The sequence below is a fragment of the Anolis carolinensis genome, unplaced genomic scaffold, assembly GCF_035594765.1.
Source record: "Anolis carolinensis isolate JA03-04 unplaced genomic scaffold, rAnoCar3.1.pri scaffold_9, whole genome shotgun sequence".
In the NCBI taxonomy this organism is placed as follows: domain Eukaryota; kingdom Metazoa; phylum Chordata; class Lepidosauria; order Squamata; family Dactyloidae; genus Anolis; species Anolis carolinensis.
This window is the reverse complement of record NW_026943820.1, coordinates 9,195,533-9,217,637: the sequence shown is the minus strand read 5'-3', so window position 1 is coordinate 9,217,637 and position 22,105 is coordinate 9,195,533. Positions and strand designations below refer to the sequence as shown.

Here is a 22,105-nt window from a genome sequence, read left to right as displayed (position 1 = left end):
CCAGTCCTTATGCCAGGAGGACAACTTGGAAACAATAGACATTGACAAAATCACAATCAGCCCACTGCAAAAGGCCACCCTACTGGGATCTGCGCGCATCATCCAAAAATACATCACATAGTCCTAGACACTTGGGAAGTGTTCGACTTGTGATTTTGTGATACCAAATCCAGCATATCTATCTTGTTTGCTGTGTCATGATAAAATAATAATGTAGAGTCTCACTTATAATAATGAAAGAGCAGTAGAGTGAGAAGGCAGGGTTACAAGGATGTTCTGCAATATGATCACAGGACTGTGGACTGGTAAATAGCTACAACTGTATGAATGAAGAGAAGTCAAATATCAAGCGTGCTTAATGCAGTATCTATCCCAGGCATGGGCAAACTAAGGCCTGGGGGCCGGATGTAGACCCCCTGGGTGCTTACCTCAGGCTCTCATTTTCCTGTCCTCTTGGCATAAAGCTGTGGCAGGCTGCCATATCCTTATGCAGAAAGGATGGAGGAGGAAAGCATGCAGCTGCTGAGAGTCCTCTGAAGTGCTCTCAGCCACTGTGTGTCTCACCCTCCTCCCGGCATAAGGATGGTGTGAGCAACCCAGTCCTTATGCCAGGAGGACAACTTGAGGAAGGTATGCAGTGGTAGAGAGGCCTCCGAAGCACTCTTGGACATCGCCTGTCTCACCCTCCTCCCAGCATAATGCTGAAAGGACAGCCCAAAGATCAAGGGAAGACTATTGGGAGGAGAATTGGGGCAGTCGCCACATGTCTCATTTTCCTCCTGGCATAAGGATGGGGTGAGCAGCTCCGTCCTTGTGCCAGGACAACCTGAGGATGATCCGCCCCTTCCTGGCCCCGCCCTCTCCCAAGCCCTCCCCCTTTCGGGTCATCCCACCCAGCATGTACCTGGTCAACCTCTTTCCCGGCCCGGTCCTCTCGGCCAGACCCAAGATGTAGCCCCAAGGCAAAAACGTTTGCCCATGCCTGATCTATCCACTACATTGGCCAACACTCATTTTGATGCCTCAAATATTGGCTATAGCTCTGGGTATATTTGACCTGCTGATTCAAAAAATGGCACCAGTTTCCCCCTATCAGCTGTAGCTTTTGAGATACAGAACATATGCCATCTATTAGTTGTCATCTGCTTGCCCATAGAAAATCATGATAACCCATGTCCTATGGTGCTTGACTACTGATTGGGATTACTGTCTATGTTTTAAGTTATTTTAATTTTTATAAGATGTGTTATTATACTGTGTCTTTATTGTGTTACTGTTTTTCTTGATGTAATACTGTTTTGGGCTTGGCCCAGTGTAAGCCGCCCCGAGTCCTTCAGGAGATGGAGCGGAATATAAATAAAGTTTTATTATTATTTTATTATTATTTAAGAAAGTAAGAAGTGTACCTGGATTTCAGTAAGGCCTTTGACAAAGTCCCCCACGACCTTCTGGCAAACAAACTAGTAAAATCTGGGCTAGACAAAACTACGGTTAGGTGGATCTGTAATTGGCTAAGCGAACGAACCCAAAGGGTGCTCACCAATGTGTCGTCTTCATCATGGAAAGAAGTCACGAGTGGAGTGCCGCAGGGTTCCATCCTGGGCCCGGTTCTGTTCAACATCTTTATTAACGACTTAGACGAAGGGTTAGAAGGCACGATCATCAAGTTTGCAGACGACACCAAACTGGGAGGGAGAGCCAACACTCCAGAAGACAGGAGCAGAATTCAAAACGATCTTGACAGACTAGAGAGATGGGCCGAAACTAACACAATGAAGTTCAACAGGGACAAATGCAAGATACTTCACTTCGGCAGAAAAAATGGAAATCAAAGATACAGAATGGGGGACACCAGGCTAGACAGCAGTACGTGTGAAAAGGACCTTGGAGTCCTCGTGGACAAGTTAAACATGAGCCCACAATGTGATGTGGCTGCTAAGAAAGCCAACGGGATTCTGGCCTGCATCAATAGGGGAATAGCGTCTAGATCCAAGGAAGTCATGCTCCCCCTTATTCTATTCTGCCTTGGTCAGACCACACCTGGAATACTGTGTCCAATTTTGGGCACCGCAGTTGAAGGGAGATGTTGACAAGCTGGAAAGCGTCCAGAGGAGGGCGACTAAAATGATTAAGGGTCTGAAGAACAAGCCCTATGAGGAGCGGCTTAAAGAGCTGGGCATGTTTAGCCTGCAGAAGAGAAGGCTGAGAGGAGACATGATAGCCATGTACAAATACGTGAGGGGAAGTCATAGGGAGGAGGGAGCAAGCTTGTTTTCTGCTGCCCTGCAGACTAGGACACAGAACAATGGCTTCAAACTACAGGAAAGGAGATTCCACCTGAACATCAGGAAGAACTTCCTCGCTGTGAGAAGGGCTGTTCGACAGTGGAACTCTCTTCCCCGGACTGTGGTGGAGGCTCCTTCTTTGGAGGCTTTTAAGCAGAGACTGGATAGCCATCTGTCGGGGGTGCTTTGAACGTGATTTCCTGCTACTTGGCAGGGGGTTGGACTGGATGGCCCATGAGGTCTCTTCCAACTCTACTATTCTATGATTCTATAATTCTAAAGTTTTGCAGTCTATCCAATGCAATTTTCTGAATCAGCACCCCAAATAACCCTCAGAACAGGCCTAAAAATGAAGACACCAAGAATGTTTTGTTTGGTTGGACTGTTAATGGCAATTTAAATATATTGGAAAAGCGGGTTTGTGTGATAAAGTCCTTAGAATGGAATAGTAGAGTTGGAAGAGACCTCATGGGCCATCTAGTCCAATGATTCCCTTTGGTAAATGCAAACATTGCAAATGACTCTGGTTGGCCAGATGAATGCAATCTTTTATGTTAATTTCAAGTCTTAACCCAAAAAAGAGTGGAGTAAATGTTTTTTTACTGTGTTTTTAGACAAATGCTGTTGAGTTGGTGCAGCTATTGATTCGTCCACCTTGCACTCAGTATAATGCAGAGAGAAGAAAGTCTCGAGGTGACTGTGGTTGGATCCGGCCCAAATGCACTGTGTGACAAAAACCTTCGTGATGGAAACTGCATTACAAACACTCCTCGCTTCTGCTGACAGCGGCAAAAGCTCTCTGGGATAAACACTAGCATTAGCTCCAAATGTCTCCAAAGAATAGCGAAAGTATTTCATCAGGAGATTTATCTTTGGGTTTCTCTGGTTTTCTAAGGTTGTGCAGTGACCCCTGGGTGGAAGGCTGTATGTGATGGATAACCCTTCACCACAACTTTATCTCTCTCATCTAACCATTTACAAAAAAAGAGGAGGCTGGAATTAAAAGGTTAATACTTGTTAAAGGCTGACACTTTTGTCATCTCAAGGTCTCTCAGCACTGAAGGAGTTGGAAAAGTCTTATACACACATATATAGCGAGTATTTATCTATACAAGTCACAAATTCTGTAATAATATACTATTTTAGTATAATATAATGCATAATATGTTCTAAACTACAGCAAGACCTGACATATCCATAGAGGATATGTTCCTGGTTACATAAAATTATGAATGCAACCAAACTCAATTAAATTACTGTATATACTTGAGTATAAGCCTAGTTTTTCAGCCGACCCGAATATAAGCCGAGGCACCTAATTTTACCACAAAAAAACTGGGAAAACATTGACTCCAGTATAAGCCGAGGGTGGTAAATTCCAGAAATAAAAATAGATACCAATAAAATTGCATTAATTGAGGCATCAGTAGGTTAAATGATTTTGAATATTTACATAAAGCTCAAATTTAAGATAAGACTGTCCAACTCTGATCAAATCATTATTCTCATCTTCTTCAATGTAAATGTGCTTATGTATCCATTTAATAATAATAGAGTAAAATAATACATGTAATAATACATAGAGTAATAAATGTAATAATAATAATAAGGTCAGAGTGAAATAATAAATGTATTATTAATAATAAAAAAGAGTAAAATAAATGTAATAGTAGCAACAATAATAGAGTACAATAATAAATGTAATAATACCAATAATAATAGAGAAAAATAATAAATGTACCATATATTCTCAAGTATAAACTGATCCAAGTATAATCAAACCAGGATCCTCACCCGAGTATAAGCTGAGGGGGGCTTTTTTAGTCCTAAAAAAGGGGCTGAAAAGCTAGGCTTATACTCGAGTATATACAGTACATCCTACTGAAGTTGCCATAGAGTTGCATTAGATAAAGGTAAAGGTTTTCCCCTGACATTAAGTCTAGTCGTGTCCGACTCTAGGGGTTGGCACTCATCTCCATTTCTTTCTTTCTTTTTCTTTTTTTTATGGCATGCTTGCCTTTCTCTGTCAGAGAGCTCTGGTTTGTTTTTAATTTTTTTATTAATTTATCAATCAAAATGTATAAGTTTACATTTTCCTCATTATACAATATCTTAAACATATCATGTTGTACACAATCTGACAGTAAAAAAAAATCAAAAACATCTTTAAGCATATTTCTTATCAGTTTTTTAACTTTTCCGTTACAACTTTACTACATATCTCTCTACTACACACCTTTTATCTACTTATAATGTTTTATTATTAATATTAATTTATAATTCAAAATGTATAAGTATACATTCTTTCCTCATTTTACAGTATCTTAAACATATCATATTGTATACAATCCAACAATAAAGAAAAATCAAAATCAAAACATCTTTAAGCATATTTCTTATCAGTTTTAGACTTTTCCATTACAACTTTACTACATATCTCTCTACAACTACTACTTTTATCTACTTATACATGTTTTATTTATTATTGTTATTATTGTTATACCTTTCCCCCTCTTCCCTTCCCCTTATTTTGTGCCGCCTTCACCAGGACCAACCAAACTCATACTGTTTCACAAGTCCAAAATTTCATTGTCTCTGTTGCTGGCTTATACCCCTTTCCCTCATTAAAAATATACTCAATAAATTTTCTCCATATTTACCAAAAATCTTTTTCAATATTCCCTTTATAATTTTAATATTGCAAGTCAGCTTATCATTAATTGCTATGTTCCAAATTTCCCTGTACCATTCTTCTAATTGGATTTCCTTTTTTCATTCCAGTTTTTTGCTATTAGCCAACCAGGATCCTCACCCAAGTATAAGCTGAGGGGGGCTTTTTAGTTCTAAAAAAGGGGCTGAAAAGCTAGGCTTATACTCGAGTATATACAGTACGTCCTACTGAAGTTGCCATAGAGTTGCATTAGATAAAGGTCAAGGTTTTTCCCTGACATTAAGTCTAGTCGTGTCCAACTCTAGGGGTTGGCACTCATCTCCATTTTTAAGCGGAAGAGTCGGCGTTGTCTGTAGACACCTCCAAGGTCATGTGGCCGGCATGACTGCATGGACTTATAAAAATAGTCTCTAGAGCAGGGGTCCCCAAACTAAGGCCTGTGGGCCGGATGTGGCCCTCCAAGGTCATTTATCCGCCCCCCGCCCTCGGTTTTAGACTTAGGCTCGTCCTAAGTCTGAAATGGCTTGAAGGCACACAACAACAACAACAACAACAACAACAACAACAACAACAACAATCCTAATTAACCTGACTATCTCATCAGCAAGAAGCAAGCCCACATTTCCCATTGAAATCCTGGTAGGTTTTTGTGGGTTAAAATTGTTCTTATTTTTAAATATTGTATTGTTCTTTTGTGTTGTGGATTGTAAATGGTAAACGGAAGCTCTTACATGTGCCCATGAGCCCAGAGTCACCCTGAAGAACAATGATGCACCACTCAGATTTGCAGAACAAATAACACAGGAACTTTACTAATTCCAAGAGATCCAAAGAACAATAGTATTCACAATGGTCCCTCTGATTGCTTACAGAAACCTAGCAGTCATAAACAGTCCTTTTTCAGTCCATAAATCTGCTTCAGTGAAGAATACAATCCTCTTTTCCCAGTAGCAAACAAGGCCTCAGAAATAGCAAGGACTCTCTGAGTACAGAGCCATCTTCCCCAGGCAGTACTCAGTCGGCACACAGACTGACATTGAACAAAAACCTGTTCAAACCGGTTCTCCAGCAGCAGAACAGAAACAGTTTCAAATCAAATTCCCAGGTCTTTGCAGGCTCAGCCAATCGGCTTTGTGCACTTCATTTTCCAGTTAACACACAAATATAGCACAGTGCCTTTGCAAACCATAACATTTCATTGGCTTTTTTTTGCACTACAAATAAGACATATGCAGTGTGCATAGGAATTTGTTCGTATTTGTTTTTAAACTATAGTCCGCCCCCCTAAGACTCTGAGGGACTGTGGACCGGCCCTCTGCTTAAAAAGTTTGAGGACCCCTGCTCTAGAGACTATTTTTATATGCAAATCATTTATGGTACCAAGGAGTCCAAAATGGCAGGATATTAAATATGAAAAAAAACTAAATAAAGGAAAGAAACTCTTCTTCATATTATGGGACACAATATTTATTATAGTCCAGAAAGTAAGGGGATGATTTATTAAAGGTAAGAAAGAATGCACTCCTCAAATAAGCTTTCCCCTTCTGTTGAACTAACAAATCCCATAGGAGTGCCTAACACCCTTTTCTCGTTATGGAAACATACGGCAAGAAGAAGAAAACAGTACTCACGAAGAGAGTTCCTACAAGACATTTTTCCTTCCTATCTGGGCAAACAGTGTGCCACCGCACTGTGCTAGCAATTCAGCAAAAGAAAACAGGCAATTACCTAGTATGGAGTATTTTGGATTACAGGCATGGTCGCAATCAGTTGTGTTGCCGTTTCTTGGTTAAATTACAGTAGGCACTAAGTTGCCCAGAAATAATTGAGATAGTTAATTTGGCAGTAAACACATGGCTAAGCCAGCTGTAGAGAGACAATGCTGCCATTATGGCCATTCTGGGGAGATTGGATTTTTTCCCTGTTTTGCTTCTTGCTGTCTGCCACCATCCTGTAGCTTAAAAAAGACAAGACTGTTTTGATGAACTAGTTCTTTAATGAAAAACCCACAAAGAATATCAGTTGTTAGGCTTTTTGTCCTGCCAATGAAGATGAACAGACTATGTCTCTATACTCCATGTTTCTTGTACTTGTTTCTTGATGGTTTGGAAAAAATGAGTGATGATTTTTCGATTCATATTCACATGGCATTTCTGACCCCAAACAAGATAACCAGATCCGGAAGGGTTCCACCTCAAAGATGGAGGACAGCTTCATTTCTCTTCCCCATTTTGTCATGGTTTGCAAAAGCACTGGAAAATGAAGTCCATGGAGCTGATTGGCTGAGCCTGCAAAGACCTGGGGATTGATTGTGATACTGTTTCTGTTCTGCTGCTGCAGAACCAGTTTGGACAAGTTATTTCAGTGCTGGTTGAGTACTTATGTTTTTATTGTGATGTATTTTTTATCTTCTGCTGAAATGTATTAAATATGTATTTTATTCTGTTTTATGTAACTATCCGAGCTTGGCCCCACGTTAGCTGCCCCGAGTCCCTTTGGGGAGATGGAGGCAGGATACAAAAATAGAAGTATTATTATTATTATTTATTGTATAACACAGCAAACAAGACAGATATGCTGGATTTCGTTTCACAAAATCACAAGTCGAATACTTCCCAAGTGTCTAGGACTGTGTGATGTATTTTCGGATGATGCATGCAGATCCCAGTAGGGTGGCCTTTTGCAGTTGGCAGATCGTGATTTTGTCAATGCCTATTGTTTCCAAATGCCGGCTGAGATCTTTTGGCATGGCACCCAATGTGCCCATCACCACCGGGACCATCTGCACTGGTTTCTGCCAGAGTCTTTGAAGTTCAATCTTGAGGTCCTGATAGCGGCTGAGTTTTTCCTGTTGTTTTTCGTCAATGCGACTGTCACCTGGGATGGTGACATCAATAATCCAAGCATTTTTCTTTTCCACAACTGTGATGTCTGGTGTGTTGTGTTTCAGAACTTTGTCAGTATGGATTTGAAAGTCCCACAGTATTTTTGCGTGTTCATTTTCCAATACTTTTGCAGGTTTGTGATCCCACCAGTTCTTTGCTGCTGGAAGGTGGTACTTGAGGCATAAGTTCCAATGAATCATTTGGGCCACATAGTTGTGCCTCTGTTTGTAGTCTGTCTGTGCAATTTTCTTACAGCAGCTGAGGATATGATCAATGGTTTTGTCAGCTTCCTTGCACAGTCTGCATTTTGGGTCAGTTGATTTTTCAATCTTGGCCTGAATTGCCTTTGTTCTGATGGCTTGCTCCTGGGCTGCAAGGATCAGGCCTTCTGTCTCCTTCTTCAGGGTCCCATTTGTGAGCCACAGCCAGGTCTTCTCCTTATCAGCTTTTCCTTCAATTTTGTCAAGGAACTTTCCATGCAATGTTTTGTTGTGCCAGCTGTCAGCTCTAGTTTGTAGTGTGGTTTTCTTGTACTGATTTTTTTGTCTGCTGTATAATAATAATAATAATAATAATAATAATAATAATAATAATAATAATAATTGGAGGTGCGTGCACAAAGGGTACTCAATTTTTTGCCCTATTTCCCATCACATGGTAGACTATCACAGGGGCAGAACATTGTTTTCCATACAGTTATCTACCCAGATCTCTATTGATCAAAAGTTATATCTATATGACACAAGCCACAGTTCTGATAGGATGACTTGGAGGTCTATCATCCATTGTTCTCTCATCCATAAGGTCGAAGTTGACTTGATGGCAGTTTACAGCACTACATTTTTGCATTACAGTTTGTGAAGGGATTCTGGTGACAATCCAAGAAAAATCCCACTCTGCTTCCTAAAGATAGTAGGATACATGCAAGTGTTTGGCTGTCTAGATGTAATACTGTTCATCTTCTTTGTTTTGGCATTATTGGTAATATTAGCCCAGAAGTCTATCTCTCTTTCTCTCTCTCTCTCTTTCTCTCTCCATGTGTGCATGTGTTTTCCCCCCAGCATACTTATTATTTCTGTTTAACAAAGGGAAACTTTGCATTTTCCCAACTTTATCCATAATGAGGGAGTCAACATAAAGGAGGCATTGTGTTGGGCTCCGGTCTGCTTCACTTATCAAATTCTCACTGTGTTCCAGATAATTTTAACAAATGCGCCAGTGTGTAACATAGAAAGAATTAAGCTCAGCTAATGCCTTTGACCCAGATATTGAGCTCCTATTGATAAAAAAATGACAATTTCGTATGTGAATTAAGCAAAGTAATATGAATAGATTTCCACCTGAATACTGTATGGACTTCCAGCAACATAATCTAATTTGTAGAGAAATATGATCAGTTAAGGATTTGGACTCGACTTTTACAAATCTTTTTTTTAAAGCACAAGTCAACTAGGAATTTTTAAACCCACCATAGAAGAGCTAATCTGAAATATGGAAATGCTGCTTAGAATAAATTAATGTACAGACGTATCTCTAATTTTTTAGACTGCAGTTGACTTTTGTATTGCTTTGGATAAATAGTAAAAATGAGCGTTGGATCATGATCTTGGAGACAAGAGTTCAGATCTTTGATGAACCATGAAACCCAACTGAATGCCCTTCAGCAAATCACACCACTTCAACCTGAGGAAGACAAAGCTCTTCTGAATATATTTTATAATAAAAATCTTGCAATAGGTTTTCATTAGGTTCACCATAGGTTGGAAATGAGTTGAAGGCACACAGCAGAAAAAAAGATTATATCCTTGCTTTCTGTTGTATTAAATGTCCCCTGATCACCGCTTTGTAAGCGTCCCAGACAGTTGCGTCTTTAATATCTGGACTGACATTAAAGTCGAAGTATTCCTTTGATAGCTTCTTATATCTTTCGATGTCTTCTCCTTTTTTCAACAAGTTTTCATCAAACTTCCATTTAGGTGTAACCTTTTTATAATTGATAATCATTTCCATGGGGCAGTGGTCTGATTTATCACGGGGAATAATGGATATCTTATCAATTTTTGTAAATATTGTTCTAGTTGTCCAAATCATGTCGATTCTTGACCATCCGGCATGTCTATGAGAATAGAATGTATAATCTTTATTTAATGGGTTTTTAGCTCTCCACACGTCAATGAAATCAAATTCTTCCTTCAACTGGATGAAGTTTTTTGGTAATGAACTTAACATATCTTTATTGCTTCTTTTATTGGTTGATTTGTCCATTCTTGTGTCCATTACCCCATTGAAGTCACCTAAAATTATGATCTGTTCCAGGTGGGAATAAACAAAGAAAAAGGGATGAAAATGAAGGAAATAAATTTACAGATTGAAAGAAATGAGAAGATTCTGAAAAATTCCCCAAATAATAGCAAGGCAAACAAAGAACTTAAGAACTTATAAAGAGAGAAGAGTCGAATGGAACTGGACCAGACCGCTAACCAATTAAGATTCATCAAGCAATTTAATTTTGAGAACGCTAACAGACCAGGGAAATGGCTGGCGCGGAAAATTCGTAAGAAAAAACAACTCCAACAAGTTACACTAATCAAGACAGACAATGAAGGCTTTACCAAGGATGAGGATATTTTACATGAATTTAACAAATTCTATTCACAATTATATAAGGACGATGAAATTGATAAGACAAAAGTATCACAATATTTGGGAAATCAAAAATTAGAGAAGATTAGCGATCAACAAAGAGAAAGCCTCAATAAAGAAATAACAGAAAATGAAATAAAGAAAGCAATCAACTCCTTAAAGCCTAACAAAGCGCCTGGGCCGGATGGATTCTCAGCAAACTTTTACAAAATTATGCAAGACACATTAATTACCCACCTGAAAAGGTTAATGAACGAAGTATTGCAAACAAAGAGATTCCGGACTCTTGGAGAGAGGCAGAGATAATCGCCATACCCAAGGATAAACAAGATACCTCTGATGTAAGAAATTATCGCCCAATATCTTTATTGAATATAGATTACAAAATTTTTACGGGTATATTGGCTAACAGATTCAAAGAATTTTTAAACAATTGGATTAATCCAGAACAAACAGGCTTTCTTCCGGGAAGGAAATTGAAAGACAATGTTAGATGTATCTTGGATATAATAGAGTATTATGATTGGAATCATCAAAAAGAAGTAGCATTGCTCTCCATTGACGCGGAAAAAGCCTTCGATAATTTGAATTGGACCTTTTTTAAGCTATTATTTAAAGAAATCGATATTGGACATCAATTTTACAATGCAGTGGACACGATTTATGACAAACAAAGAGCCAAAATTTTGATTAACAGTCAACACTCAAAGAACATTAAGATCGAAAAAGGGGTAAGACAGGGATGCCCATTATCCCCTCTGATATTTATTTTTGCTTTAGAAATTCTGTTAAAAAATCTAAAAAATGACCAAGAACTGAAGGGCACAAAAATTTTGAAAAACGAATTTAAGTATAGAGCATTTGCGGATGACATTATCTGCGTTATCGAAGACCCGAAAACACAACTACCTAGGTGGATAACTAAGATTGAAGAATATGGAGAAATATCTGGTTTCCGTCTAAATAGGAAAAAAACCAAGATATTAACAAAGAACATATCTAAAACCAATCAAGAAATACTGAAAAACATGACAGGAATCTCGATATCCAAAAAGATTAAATACTTAGGAATCTGGCTTACAGCTAAGAATGCGCAATTATTAGAGAATAATTATAAACTATTGTGGAAGGAAATAAAGCAAGATCTACAAAAATGGCAGAATTTAAACATTTCATTATTAGGAAGAATTGCAACAATTAAGATGAGCATCCTACCGAAAATGCTCTATCTATTTCAAAATTTACCCATAATTAGATCGATGAAAACAATTGCGGAATGGAATAAAGACCTCTCTAAATTTATATGGAACGGCAAAAAACCCAGAATTAGGTATGCAACAATGACGGAGAAAAAAGAACGAGGTGGATTTGGCTTGCCGAACTTAAAGCTATATGCGGATGCTTGTGCTTTGACGTGGATTAAAGATTGGTGTAATCTTAAAAAGGAGAATATACTAAACATAGAGTGCTTTGACTTGAGAAGGGGGTGGCATGCGTACATATGGTACGATAAAAAACGTATAGAAAAAATTTTTGGAAACCATTTTATACGTTCATCATTGATTAAAGTTTGGGAAAAATACAAAAAATATATGTACGATAAAACCCCACTTTGGATCTCACCACTGGAAGAGAACAATAGGAAATTATTAGGTTGGTCACAATGGCCTACATATAAAGACATTCTAATTAAGAAAAACAATGAATTCCAAATTAGATCCTATAGAAGAATTAAAAAGAAAATATAGGAACCTAACGTGGTTACAATACGCTCAAATTAAAGAAAAATTTGCGATAGATAACAAAGTGGGCTTTTGTTCTAATGAGGAATTTTGGGACAAGATTCTCCAATCAGATAAGAAAGAAATAACCAAAATCTACGATAAATTACTAGAATGGACAAATGTAGCAGAAGAAGTTAAAGGATGTATGGTGAAATGGGCACAAAACATAGGACATACAATAACTATGACAGAGTGGGAAACGTTATGGAGGAAGAAAATAAAATATACCTATGCGTGGGAGTTAAAAGAGAATTGGTTGAAATCCTTCCATAGGTGGTATATTACACCCCAAAAGTTAGGAAAAATGTACAAGGGAACTCAAAACTCCTGCTGGAAATGTAAAGACCATATAGGATCGTATTACCATGTTTGGTGGACGTGTCACGAAGTGAGCAAATTTTGGAAAATGATACATACAGAATCTCAGAAAATATTAGGGAAAAAATTTCCAATGAAACCAGAATATTATTTACTAAACCTGACAGACTCAGAAACACAATTTAACATAAACGACGACAAATTATTTACATATATTAATACAGCTGCAAGGATCACCTTTGCAAAACATTGGAAATCACAGCGAACTCCGGGAAAGGAAGAATGGCTTGAGAAAATTGAGGATATAAGAGACATGGATGAACTAACATTTTTATTGAAGAGGAGTAGAGGACAACCAATTAAAAGGACAGACTGGGATCAATATAAAAAGTATATGGACATGCAATAAGAAACAGGCCTTGTCACAGAAGGAATAAATTGGGATACACCAATACAATCAGGACCGAGAAACAATTATAAAAACTGACTTAAATTAGACCCCCCAAAAAGGGAGGATGGGAAGTACTACAAGTGTGTAAATGGGTGTATGTGGGGGTTTTCTGTTTTTTTTCTTTCTCTTTTTACTTTTTTTCGGTGTGATGTGTTGTAGAAACTCAATAAAAATTATATTTAAAAAAGAAAAGAAAAAAAGATTATATCAGACCTATCCATATGCAGTGTGTATATGCATGAGCATGAATAGATATCAATATTTGCCCATCCTCATATTTCCTGGCTTCTTCGGTGGCATTCAATGGCTTCTATGATGGTTTTGGTGAGTCCTCTCCTTTTATCCCAACTCTCAAGGGTGTTATGGTGTTGGACCTAGCTGAAGGTTATGGATCACTAGGGATTGGCCATAGAATGGCACTAAAATGTTCCGGGAAGTGTTCTATCTAGGAATCTCTATGTCATCTTGCACGACTCCATTGGTGCACCTATACTTTAGAATTAATGCAGTTTGACCCACTTTTGCTGCCATGGCTCAATGTTATGGAATCATAGGAACTGTAGATTAACAAGATCTGTAGCCGTCCCTGTGTTAGGGATTCCTCTTCTTCAGAAGAGGAAGGGGAGCAGGAAAGTGTTCATGAATCTGAAGTTGAGTTGGAATCTGAGGAGGAGATTTTGCAAGTACCCACTTTTCAGGAGAGGCGAAAGGAAACAGAGCAGAGATGTCGTTCAGCTAGGATAGCTGCCAGAAATGCAGCTGAGTTGTTAGGAACTGCCCTAGCAGCTGTGAGGAGACTCAGGGCTATAAAGCAGAAGCAGGTGCAGCCAGCTCTTGCTGGTAACAAACTGACTCTAATGCCTTCACTCCCCGTGTGCCTGCTTCGAGTCTGCATCTGGATTTATTGCTGTTTCTTTGTCTGAAGTAAGACTGCTGTTTGCTTTGGGACTGTATCAGAGACTAAGAACTGCATTTGCCTAAGACTTCCTTGCTTCCTTTTGCATTATTCCACTGAGTGTGCTGTACTTTATGTTTTGCTGAAGTAAAGCAGTTTTCATTTACTTACCACAGTGTCTTAAGGCTGTTCTTGAAAGACAAAACAGGACACCCTGAAAGCTGATACCTCACCAAACTAGAACTCCAAGGATTCCATAGCATTCAGCCTTGACAGCTAAAGTGGTGTCAAATTGCATTAATTCTGAAGTTCAGATGCATCCATGGTTTTCTAGAGGTTGGTCATTGAGTCACCCTGGAAGACCTACCCAGTCTTGTACTGGCAACTCATTGAGGAGGACCTCATTAAACCAAGTCTCTCACCTCACTTTGTTATCACCTACAAAGCCCTAAAGGGTTTGGGACCCACCTACCTTAGAGACCGCATCTCCCCCTACGAACCTGCATGTTCTCTCCGTTCGTCGGGGGAGGCCCTCCTCTCGCTTCCACCACCTTCGCAGTCGCGGCTGGTGGGGACGAGAGAGAGGGCCTTCTCTGTTGTGGCCCCCTGGCTTTGGAACTCCCTCCCTAGGGAGATCAGGCAGGCCCCCACCCTACTCTCCTTTTGGAAGAGCCTTAAGACCTGGCTCTTCCAAAAAGCCTTTGAGGGTTAATTATTATAGGGTTGATTTTCCTGCCCATCTAATAATAGGTTGCCTAGCCATGATTATTTTGCACTTTATTGATTTTTAAACTGTGAAACTACCTCTACCACACTGAAGTTTTTCCCCTTGGCCCAGCTCCATGTTTTTAGCCCTGTTTTTAACCATTTTATGCCGTGCGCTGACTTTTATAACTGTTTATTGATGTTATGTTTTTATTGATGCGACATTGTTTTATTGCCGATCTTGTTTTATTGTTTTATCGCTGTTATTGTATTGTTGTCGGGCATGGCCCCATGCAAGCCGCTCCGAGTCCCTCCGGGGAGATGGGGCGGGATATAAAATAAAATTATTATTATTATTATTATTATTATTATTATTATTATTATTATTATTATTATTATCATGGATTTTGATTATCCTGTATTTTAACCATTCTAGAAGTAACATTTTGAGGAAGAAAACCGACCAACTCATCTCAGGGTATGATAAAGCTGGAAAAAATAATTAATGAGAAAAATCATGCAAGATAATAAAGGCTGCAGTAATTTTATTTTTGCCTGAGCCTACTAGGAAGTAGGGGTGTGCACAACACCCCAAAGACATACTATTTTCAGGTGTTTTTGGCTGTGTCCCCATACTGTTTTCCGATCCATTCTGACCAATCTGGTTAAGGCTTCAGCTGGGTTCTGCCTGGTCTGTTTTTGGCGATCTGATTGCCGAGTTGCCAAACTTTCCTGAATTTCGAATTGCCAAATGGAATTCCTCACACCCCTACTAGAATGGGCTATACCAGCGGTTCTAAACCTGTGGATCCCCAGTGTTATATCCCAGCCACCTTTGGGTTCTGACCTGGTTCAGAAATGAGCTTTGACCAGATGAAGCTTACTCTGACCTTTCACCCAGTTCTCCTCCAAGTTCCTTCCAATTACAGACCCCAGCGGTGGATAGCTCCGAGGCTTCCTTAATTGGGAGAGATACTGATAACATTACTCCCGTGGAAGAACCAGATGTTCCAAGCTCCCCAGGGAATGTATCCTTTAACAGAAGACAGTTTTTACAGCAACAGAGATCCCAGACACAGCAGCTTCGCAGGAGTCAAAGATTGGCATCTAGAGGGGATACTGGATAGCAGATTGCTTTGGGAACCTTTGGTGAGTTGGGTTCCCTTCGCTGTTATTAGATCTAACTTCTCTAAAAGTGTCTTGCACTGTGAACCAGTTGTGGTGTCAACGTAGCGACTTCACCGTTTCCAGTTCCCTAATTTCACCAAGCCGAGTCTCCTGTTTCCTGGCGGTCAAGCTGAGCTGCGACTCCCGTTTTAATCCGGAGTGAATTCAAGTCCTTGCCTTGTTCCTGAACCCAGATTGCTTTTAGCTTCGTCTTTTGCCTGCCTTGAAATCCAAGACTTTCTAGTGACTTTGGACTTTGTTATTTACTCCTGCTTTCTTGTTGTTTCCCCACTCAAGAACTTTTCAAACAGTTTTGAGCGTGTTTCGGTTTCTGGACTCTGGACAATAATATTGGACATATCTCTTCAACACTTTGGACTAATTCATACCATTCCTTAAAGGACTATTGCTCACTCATCCTTTCCACTTATTCTTTCCTGAATTTATTATTGTTTTAATAAAGATATTATATGATTATTGGTCTCTGTTTGGTTTCCAGTGTTCAAGCTGCCTTGGGGTGCAACACCCAGGTGTTTTGGCCTACAACTCACATAAATCTCAGCCAGTTTACCAGCTGTTAGGATTTCTGGGAGTTGAAGGCCAAAACATCTGGGGACCCAAAGGTTGAGAACCACTGGGCTATACTATATCCTTGCCTCTCTTTTCCTCCTGCTGAGTTGAGTGAATGCAGATAATTTTTAGACCTTCAGCTCAGTTTGCAACAATTGAAATAAACTGAAGACAAAGGGAGAAAGTAGAAGATGGAGAGAGAAATTGGAAGGTTTTAAAAGCATTTGAGATACTGGGATGTCAGAGGATTATAATGATGTCCATCCTTGGCAAATCAAGACAGTTTGAGAATATGAAATGGCTTTCTAGAAGCCCTTTGCCACTATGGTATGGAAGGATCTTGTTGTTATTTCTTCCCATGGTGTTCTGGTTGCAATAACTACTCTGCAAAACATCCCCTCCCTGCTTCATGATGATTTTCCTGCAAATAGAAGAAATCGAATGTTGAACAGAGTGTGACTCAGAAATTGCTCACAAAGGATGATGGGACTGACATCTGAAGTAAAAGCCGGCATAAAATTATCTGCTGAAAATAATAATTCTGACACTCACATTTGCCCTTTAGATATATAGATATAAATAAAGGGTAAATTAATCACACTGGCTGAGTCATTTTAAAGATTTCAGAGCTGCAGTAGTATTCCTGCTCCGATGAAAGTTGGGCTCGTAACCGATGCTGGTGATGAGGTTTGAAGGATTTAATTGGAAAAGTTTAATAAAGAATTAAATGTTCATAATGCTTCACCCCCTCCCTATCACCCATTTTTTTCCCTTTTGGCAAAAATACAAATGATATATGAGATTCTTTGTCAGAAGAAGCTGAGGTGAGCACTCTGTTATTATGGCTTTTGAATACAATATCGTCTCATTTTTTTGTGCTATTGTTAATACAAAAATTATGCTTGGATTACCGCAGGAGAAATAATTTTGGAATAAATAGCTTATTTGCAGATAGTCCCAAGATTGTAGGCCCAACCTGTTTCTGTTTCACAGGATGTAGATAATGGGGAAGGAGATACACTTAAAGGTCATTGTGCATACGGTGGTTACATGTCTTACAATGCCTGGATGATGTTTGTAAAAAGAGTGCGTCTAACTCGCAAGATTGATATCCTTTCAGATGCAGACAAAGATACATTTTCCCTCTAGATAATGAAAAATCTCTCTAGATAATAGGATATATTAAATGATGTATTATATGTATGTGTGTGTCATACATATGTTATGTGTGCCCCGCTTTCAATGCACATTGGATTATATAAATGCAACACAAAAACTGGAATCCTGTCAGTATTTTACACAATTATACATTTTCCTATGGTGCTAGTTGAGCATTGTGTCCAATGTAGAACAGTAACTTACCTGGTGTCATTTGTACTCTTCATGGATGGACAATGGATATGCATACATGTGCTATGTACATATATTGACATGCGGAGAAGCACATAGAAGGAAATGCATATGTGGATGTACATACAGTTGTGCATTGGTTGTATAGTTGTGCATTGAACTGTATCTTTGGGTGTGCATTCAGTTGTGTGACACTGCCTTTCAACACAAGAGTTGTGCAGTACAATCAATGTGTAACCCTATTTCCTGAAATATACACTATGGAGGCTCTCCACCATAGTGAATCTATCAGTGTTCTCTCCTTCTCCATAGCCTTTGCCTTATCCACTGCCTTTTACATTGCCTTTGCCATTGACTTCTTCATTGCATTTGCCTACTTTGTTGCCTTTACCTTCTTCTTTGCCTTTGCCTTCTCCATTGCCTTGACCTTCTTCATTGCTTTGACTTTCTACATTGCCTTGACTTTCTCCATTGCCTTTGCATTCTCCATTGCTTTTGCTTTTGCCTTCCTCATTGCCTTGAGCTTCTCCATTGCCTTGGCCTTCTCCATTGCTTTTGCCTTCTCCATTGCCTTGACCTTCTCCATTGCCTTTTCCTTCTCCATTGCTTTTGCCTTGGCCTTCTCCATTGCCTTGACCTTCTACACTGCTTTTGCCTTGGCCTTCCCCATTGCCTTGACCTTCTCCATTGCCTTGACCTTCTCCATTGCCTTGATCTTCTCCATTGCTTTTGCCTTCTCCACTGCCTTGGCCTTCTCCATTGCGTTGACTTTCTCCGTTGCCTTTTCCTTCTCCAATGCTTTTGCCTTGGCCTTCTCCATTGCCTTGATCTTCTCCATTGCCTTTGCCTTCTCCATTGCCTTGACTTTCTCCATTGCTTTGACTTTCTCCATTGCTTTTGCCTTGGCCTTCTCCATTGCCTTGACCTTCTCCATTGTCTTTGCCTTCTACATTGCTTTTGCCTTTGCCTTCATCATTGCCTTGACCTTCTCTATTGCCTTGACCTTCTCCATTGCTTTTGCTTTTGCCTTCCTCATTGCCTTGACCTTCTCCATTGCCTTGACCTTCTCCATTGCCTTGACTTTTTCCATTGCTTTTGCCTTGGCCTTCTCCATTGCCTTGACCTTCTCCATTGCCTTTGCCTTCTACATTGCTTTTGCCTTTGCCTTCATCATTGCCTTGACCTTCTCTATTGCCTTGACCTTCTCCATTGCTTTTGCTTTTGCCTTCCTCATTGCCTTGACCTTCTCCATTGCCTTGACCTTCTCCATTGCCTTGACTTTTTCCATTGCTTTTGCCTTGGCCTTCTCCATTGCCTTGACCTTCTCCATTGCCTTTGCCTTCTACATTGCTTTTGCCTTTGCCTTCATCATTGCCTTGACCTTCTCAATTGCCTTGACCTTCTCCATTGCCTTGGCCTTCCCCATTGCCTTTGCCTTTGCTTTCTCCATTGCTTTTGCCTTTGCCTTCTCCATTGCCTTGACTTTCTCCATTGCTTTTGCCTTGGCCTTCTCCATTGCCTTTGCCTTCTACATTGCTTTTGCCTTTGCCTTCATCATTGCCTTGACCTTCTCCATTGCCTTGACCTTCTCCATTGCCTTGGCCTTCCCCATTGCCTTTGCCTTCTTCTCATAGTTAAATTTATGCACTTTGACTCCACTCTATCTGCCATGTATCAATGCTATGTAATTCTGGGAGCTATAGCTTGGTGAAGCACCAGTACTTTTAGGCAGACAAAGCTATATACTTTGTAAAACTACCACTCCCATGACTCCATAGCTTTCAGCCAGGGTAGTTAAAACTGTGTCAAATTGCATTAATTCTACAGTCTGAAGAAGCTAGATATCTATGTAAGTTACAGAGCTCTATTTAAGTAAGGCAAAATAGTTACAGTTCCTTTTTTGGACCTTACTTGGCAAAAGAGAGGTTGGAATGGAAGGAATAGGTATGAAGCATGTCCCTAGATCCTTCTATGCAAAGTAAATAACACCTGAACAAGTAGATTAAGTCATCTATCTATCTATTTATCTATCTATCTATCATCTATCTATTCTATCGTCTATCTATCTATCTATCTATCTATCTATCTATCTATCTATCTATCTATCTATCTATCTATCTATGCATCAATCATCTATGCATGCAGTATGTATATAAATACATGATGTAATAGCATATTCCGGCAATGAAGATTAAAAGCTAATTATGAACACATTGCCTGTACTAATATTTGTACTTAATTTGATTTGCAGTACACCAAACAATCTGACTGAAATTATATAGCTGCATGAACACCCATTAGGGTTCTTTTCAGCTGGCTTATTCATATTTTTTAAAAGCCATATTAAATGAGTTCTAATATTTTTAAAGGCAAATGAAAGGCATGTGAAGCCAAGATAAAAGCCACTCAATACAATTATTTAGCGGTAATATCAATAGCTCTTAATATGTTCCTTAGCCATTGTGAGCATTATGTGATATATATATATATATATATATATTTCTCATATTCTAGCAGATGAAAAGAACTTGAGTCCCAGTTAATTAGGATGAACTGAAAGCATCAATTAGAAAGCATCCGGTCACATTGGTAATGGGAATCGGTGATGAGCGAGCAATGGGAAATCTATTTGAATGGTAGCTCGACCGTGCTGCAAATGAACTGGAAAAAAGGAGCTAAAACATCTTGATCTTGAATTAGGTGTCCAAGAAAAACAAAAGACTTTCTGAGATTAATTAGATTGTTGAAAGTGACATGCTAATGCTCCGGTGGGAATCTATGTTCCATAATGGAGAGCAGGTATAATGTTATGCATGACATACCAGATTTATTTTTAGGGGCAACCCAACCTCAAATTCCCATGCAGCTATGAAGGCTCATATACTTCCATGACATTTCTCATGGTATATTTTATAGAGTTGATGTGAGGACAAAATAGGAATTGTGGATAAGGAGAGATAACACTTTGTATCCCCTTGAGGAAGGCATTGTAATATGTCTTCACGCTGACTCCAACTTACAAGTACAAAGGGTTAAGGTGGCTCATGGGTTGCATCTATACCATGAAATTAATGCAGTTTGACACCACTTTAACTGCCATGGCTCAATGCTATGGAATCCCAGAATCCATAGTTTGCACAACTTTGTTTTTGCAAGCTTGAATTGAATACCAATCCTTCACAAGGCAGAGAAATCCAACTACGTATGTCCTTGTTTATTCACATCTATGTATCATGTATGTACTTAGGATGTTCATATTTTATATTTTAACTATGTTGACTGGGCTCATCCCCATGTAATCGAGTACCTTCGGGGAGATGGAGGCAGGGTACAAAAATAGAGTTGTTATTATTATTATTGACACAATGACATTGTATGACACAGCAAACAAGATAGATATGCTGGATTTCGTATCACAAAATCACAAGTCAAACACTTCCCAAGTGTCTAGGACTGTGTGATGTATTTTTGGATGATGCGTGCAGATCCCAGTAGGGTGGCCTTTTGCAGTTTATTTTATCATTATAATTATTATATTATATTATTATTATAGTTTATTATTATTTTATTTTATGACACAGCAAACAAGATAGGTATGCTGGATTTCGTATCACAGAATCACAAGTCGAACACTTCCCAAGTGTCTAGGACTGTGTGATGTATTTTTGGATGATGCGTGCAGATCCCAGTAGGGTGGCCTTCTGCAGTTGGCAGATTGTAATTTTGTTAATGCCGGCTGAGATCTTTTGGCACGTCACCCAGTGTGCCCATCACCACCGGGACCACCTGCGCTGGTTTCTGCCAGAGTCTTTGAAGTTCAGTCTTGAGGTCCTGATAGTGGCTGAGTTTTTCCTGTTGTTTTTCGTCAATGCGACTGTCACCTGGGATGGCGACATCAATGATCCAAACCTTTTTCTTTTCCACAACTGTGATGTCTGGTGTGTTGTATTCCAGAACTTTGTCAGTCTGGATTCGGAAGTCCCACAGTATGTTTGCGTGCTCATTTTCCAATACTTTTTCAGGTTTGTGATCCCACCAGTTCTTTGCTGCTGGGAGGTGGTACTTGAGGCATAGGTTCCAATGAATCATTTGGGCCACATAGTTGTGCCTCTGTTTGTAGTCTGTCTGTGCGATTTTCTTACAGCAGCTGAGGATATGATCAATGGTTCTGTTGGTTTCCTTGCACAGTCTGCATTTTGGGTCATCAGCTGATTTTTCAATCTTGGCTTTGATTGCATTTGTTCTGATGGTTTGCTCCTGGACTGGTTTGCTTCTGTCTCCTTCTTCAGGGTCCTATTTGTGAGCCATAACCAGGCCTTCTCCTTGTCAGCTATTATTATTATTATTATTATTATTATTATTATTATTATTATTATTATTA

At 39.3% G+C, this 22,105-nt stretch overlaps 1 protein-coding gene across 1 annotated transcript; it reads right to left on the bottom strand.

The window, feature by feature from the left end:
• Nucleotides 1-17,738: 17,738 nt before the first annotated feature.
• Nucleotides 17,739-19,240, bottom strand: LOC134293656 (protein qua-1-like). Its single transcript, XM_062961864.1, has 2 exons — nucleotides 19,071-19,240; nucleotides 17,739-18,912 (listed from the first exon to the last, which is right to left on the bottom strand). The coding sequence occupies exons 1-2, from the start codon at nucleotides 19,238-19,240 to the stop codon at nucleotides 18,045-18,047; spliced, it is 1,038 nt and encodes a 345-aa protein (XP_062817934.1). The 3' UTR covers nucleotides 17,739-18,044.
• Nucleotides 19,241-22,105: the final 2,865 nt, after the last annotated feature.

Bases quoted from the DNA above. Each gene is read 5' to 3' on its own strand.
- LOC134293656 (XM_062961864.1), bottom strand. From the start codon at position 19,240: ATGGAGAAGGCCAAGGCAAAAGCAATGGAGAAAGTCAAGGCAATGGAG. The intron at 18,913-19,070 runs GTAGAAGGCAAA...TCAAGGCAATAG, and splicing joins AAGGCAAAGGCAAAAGCAAT to AGAAGGTCAAGGCAATGATG.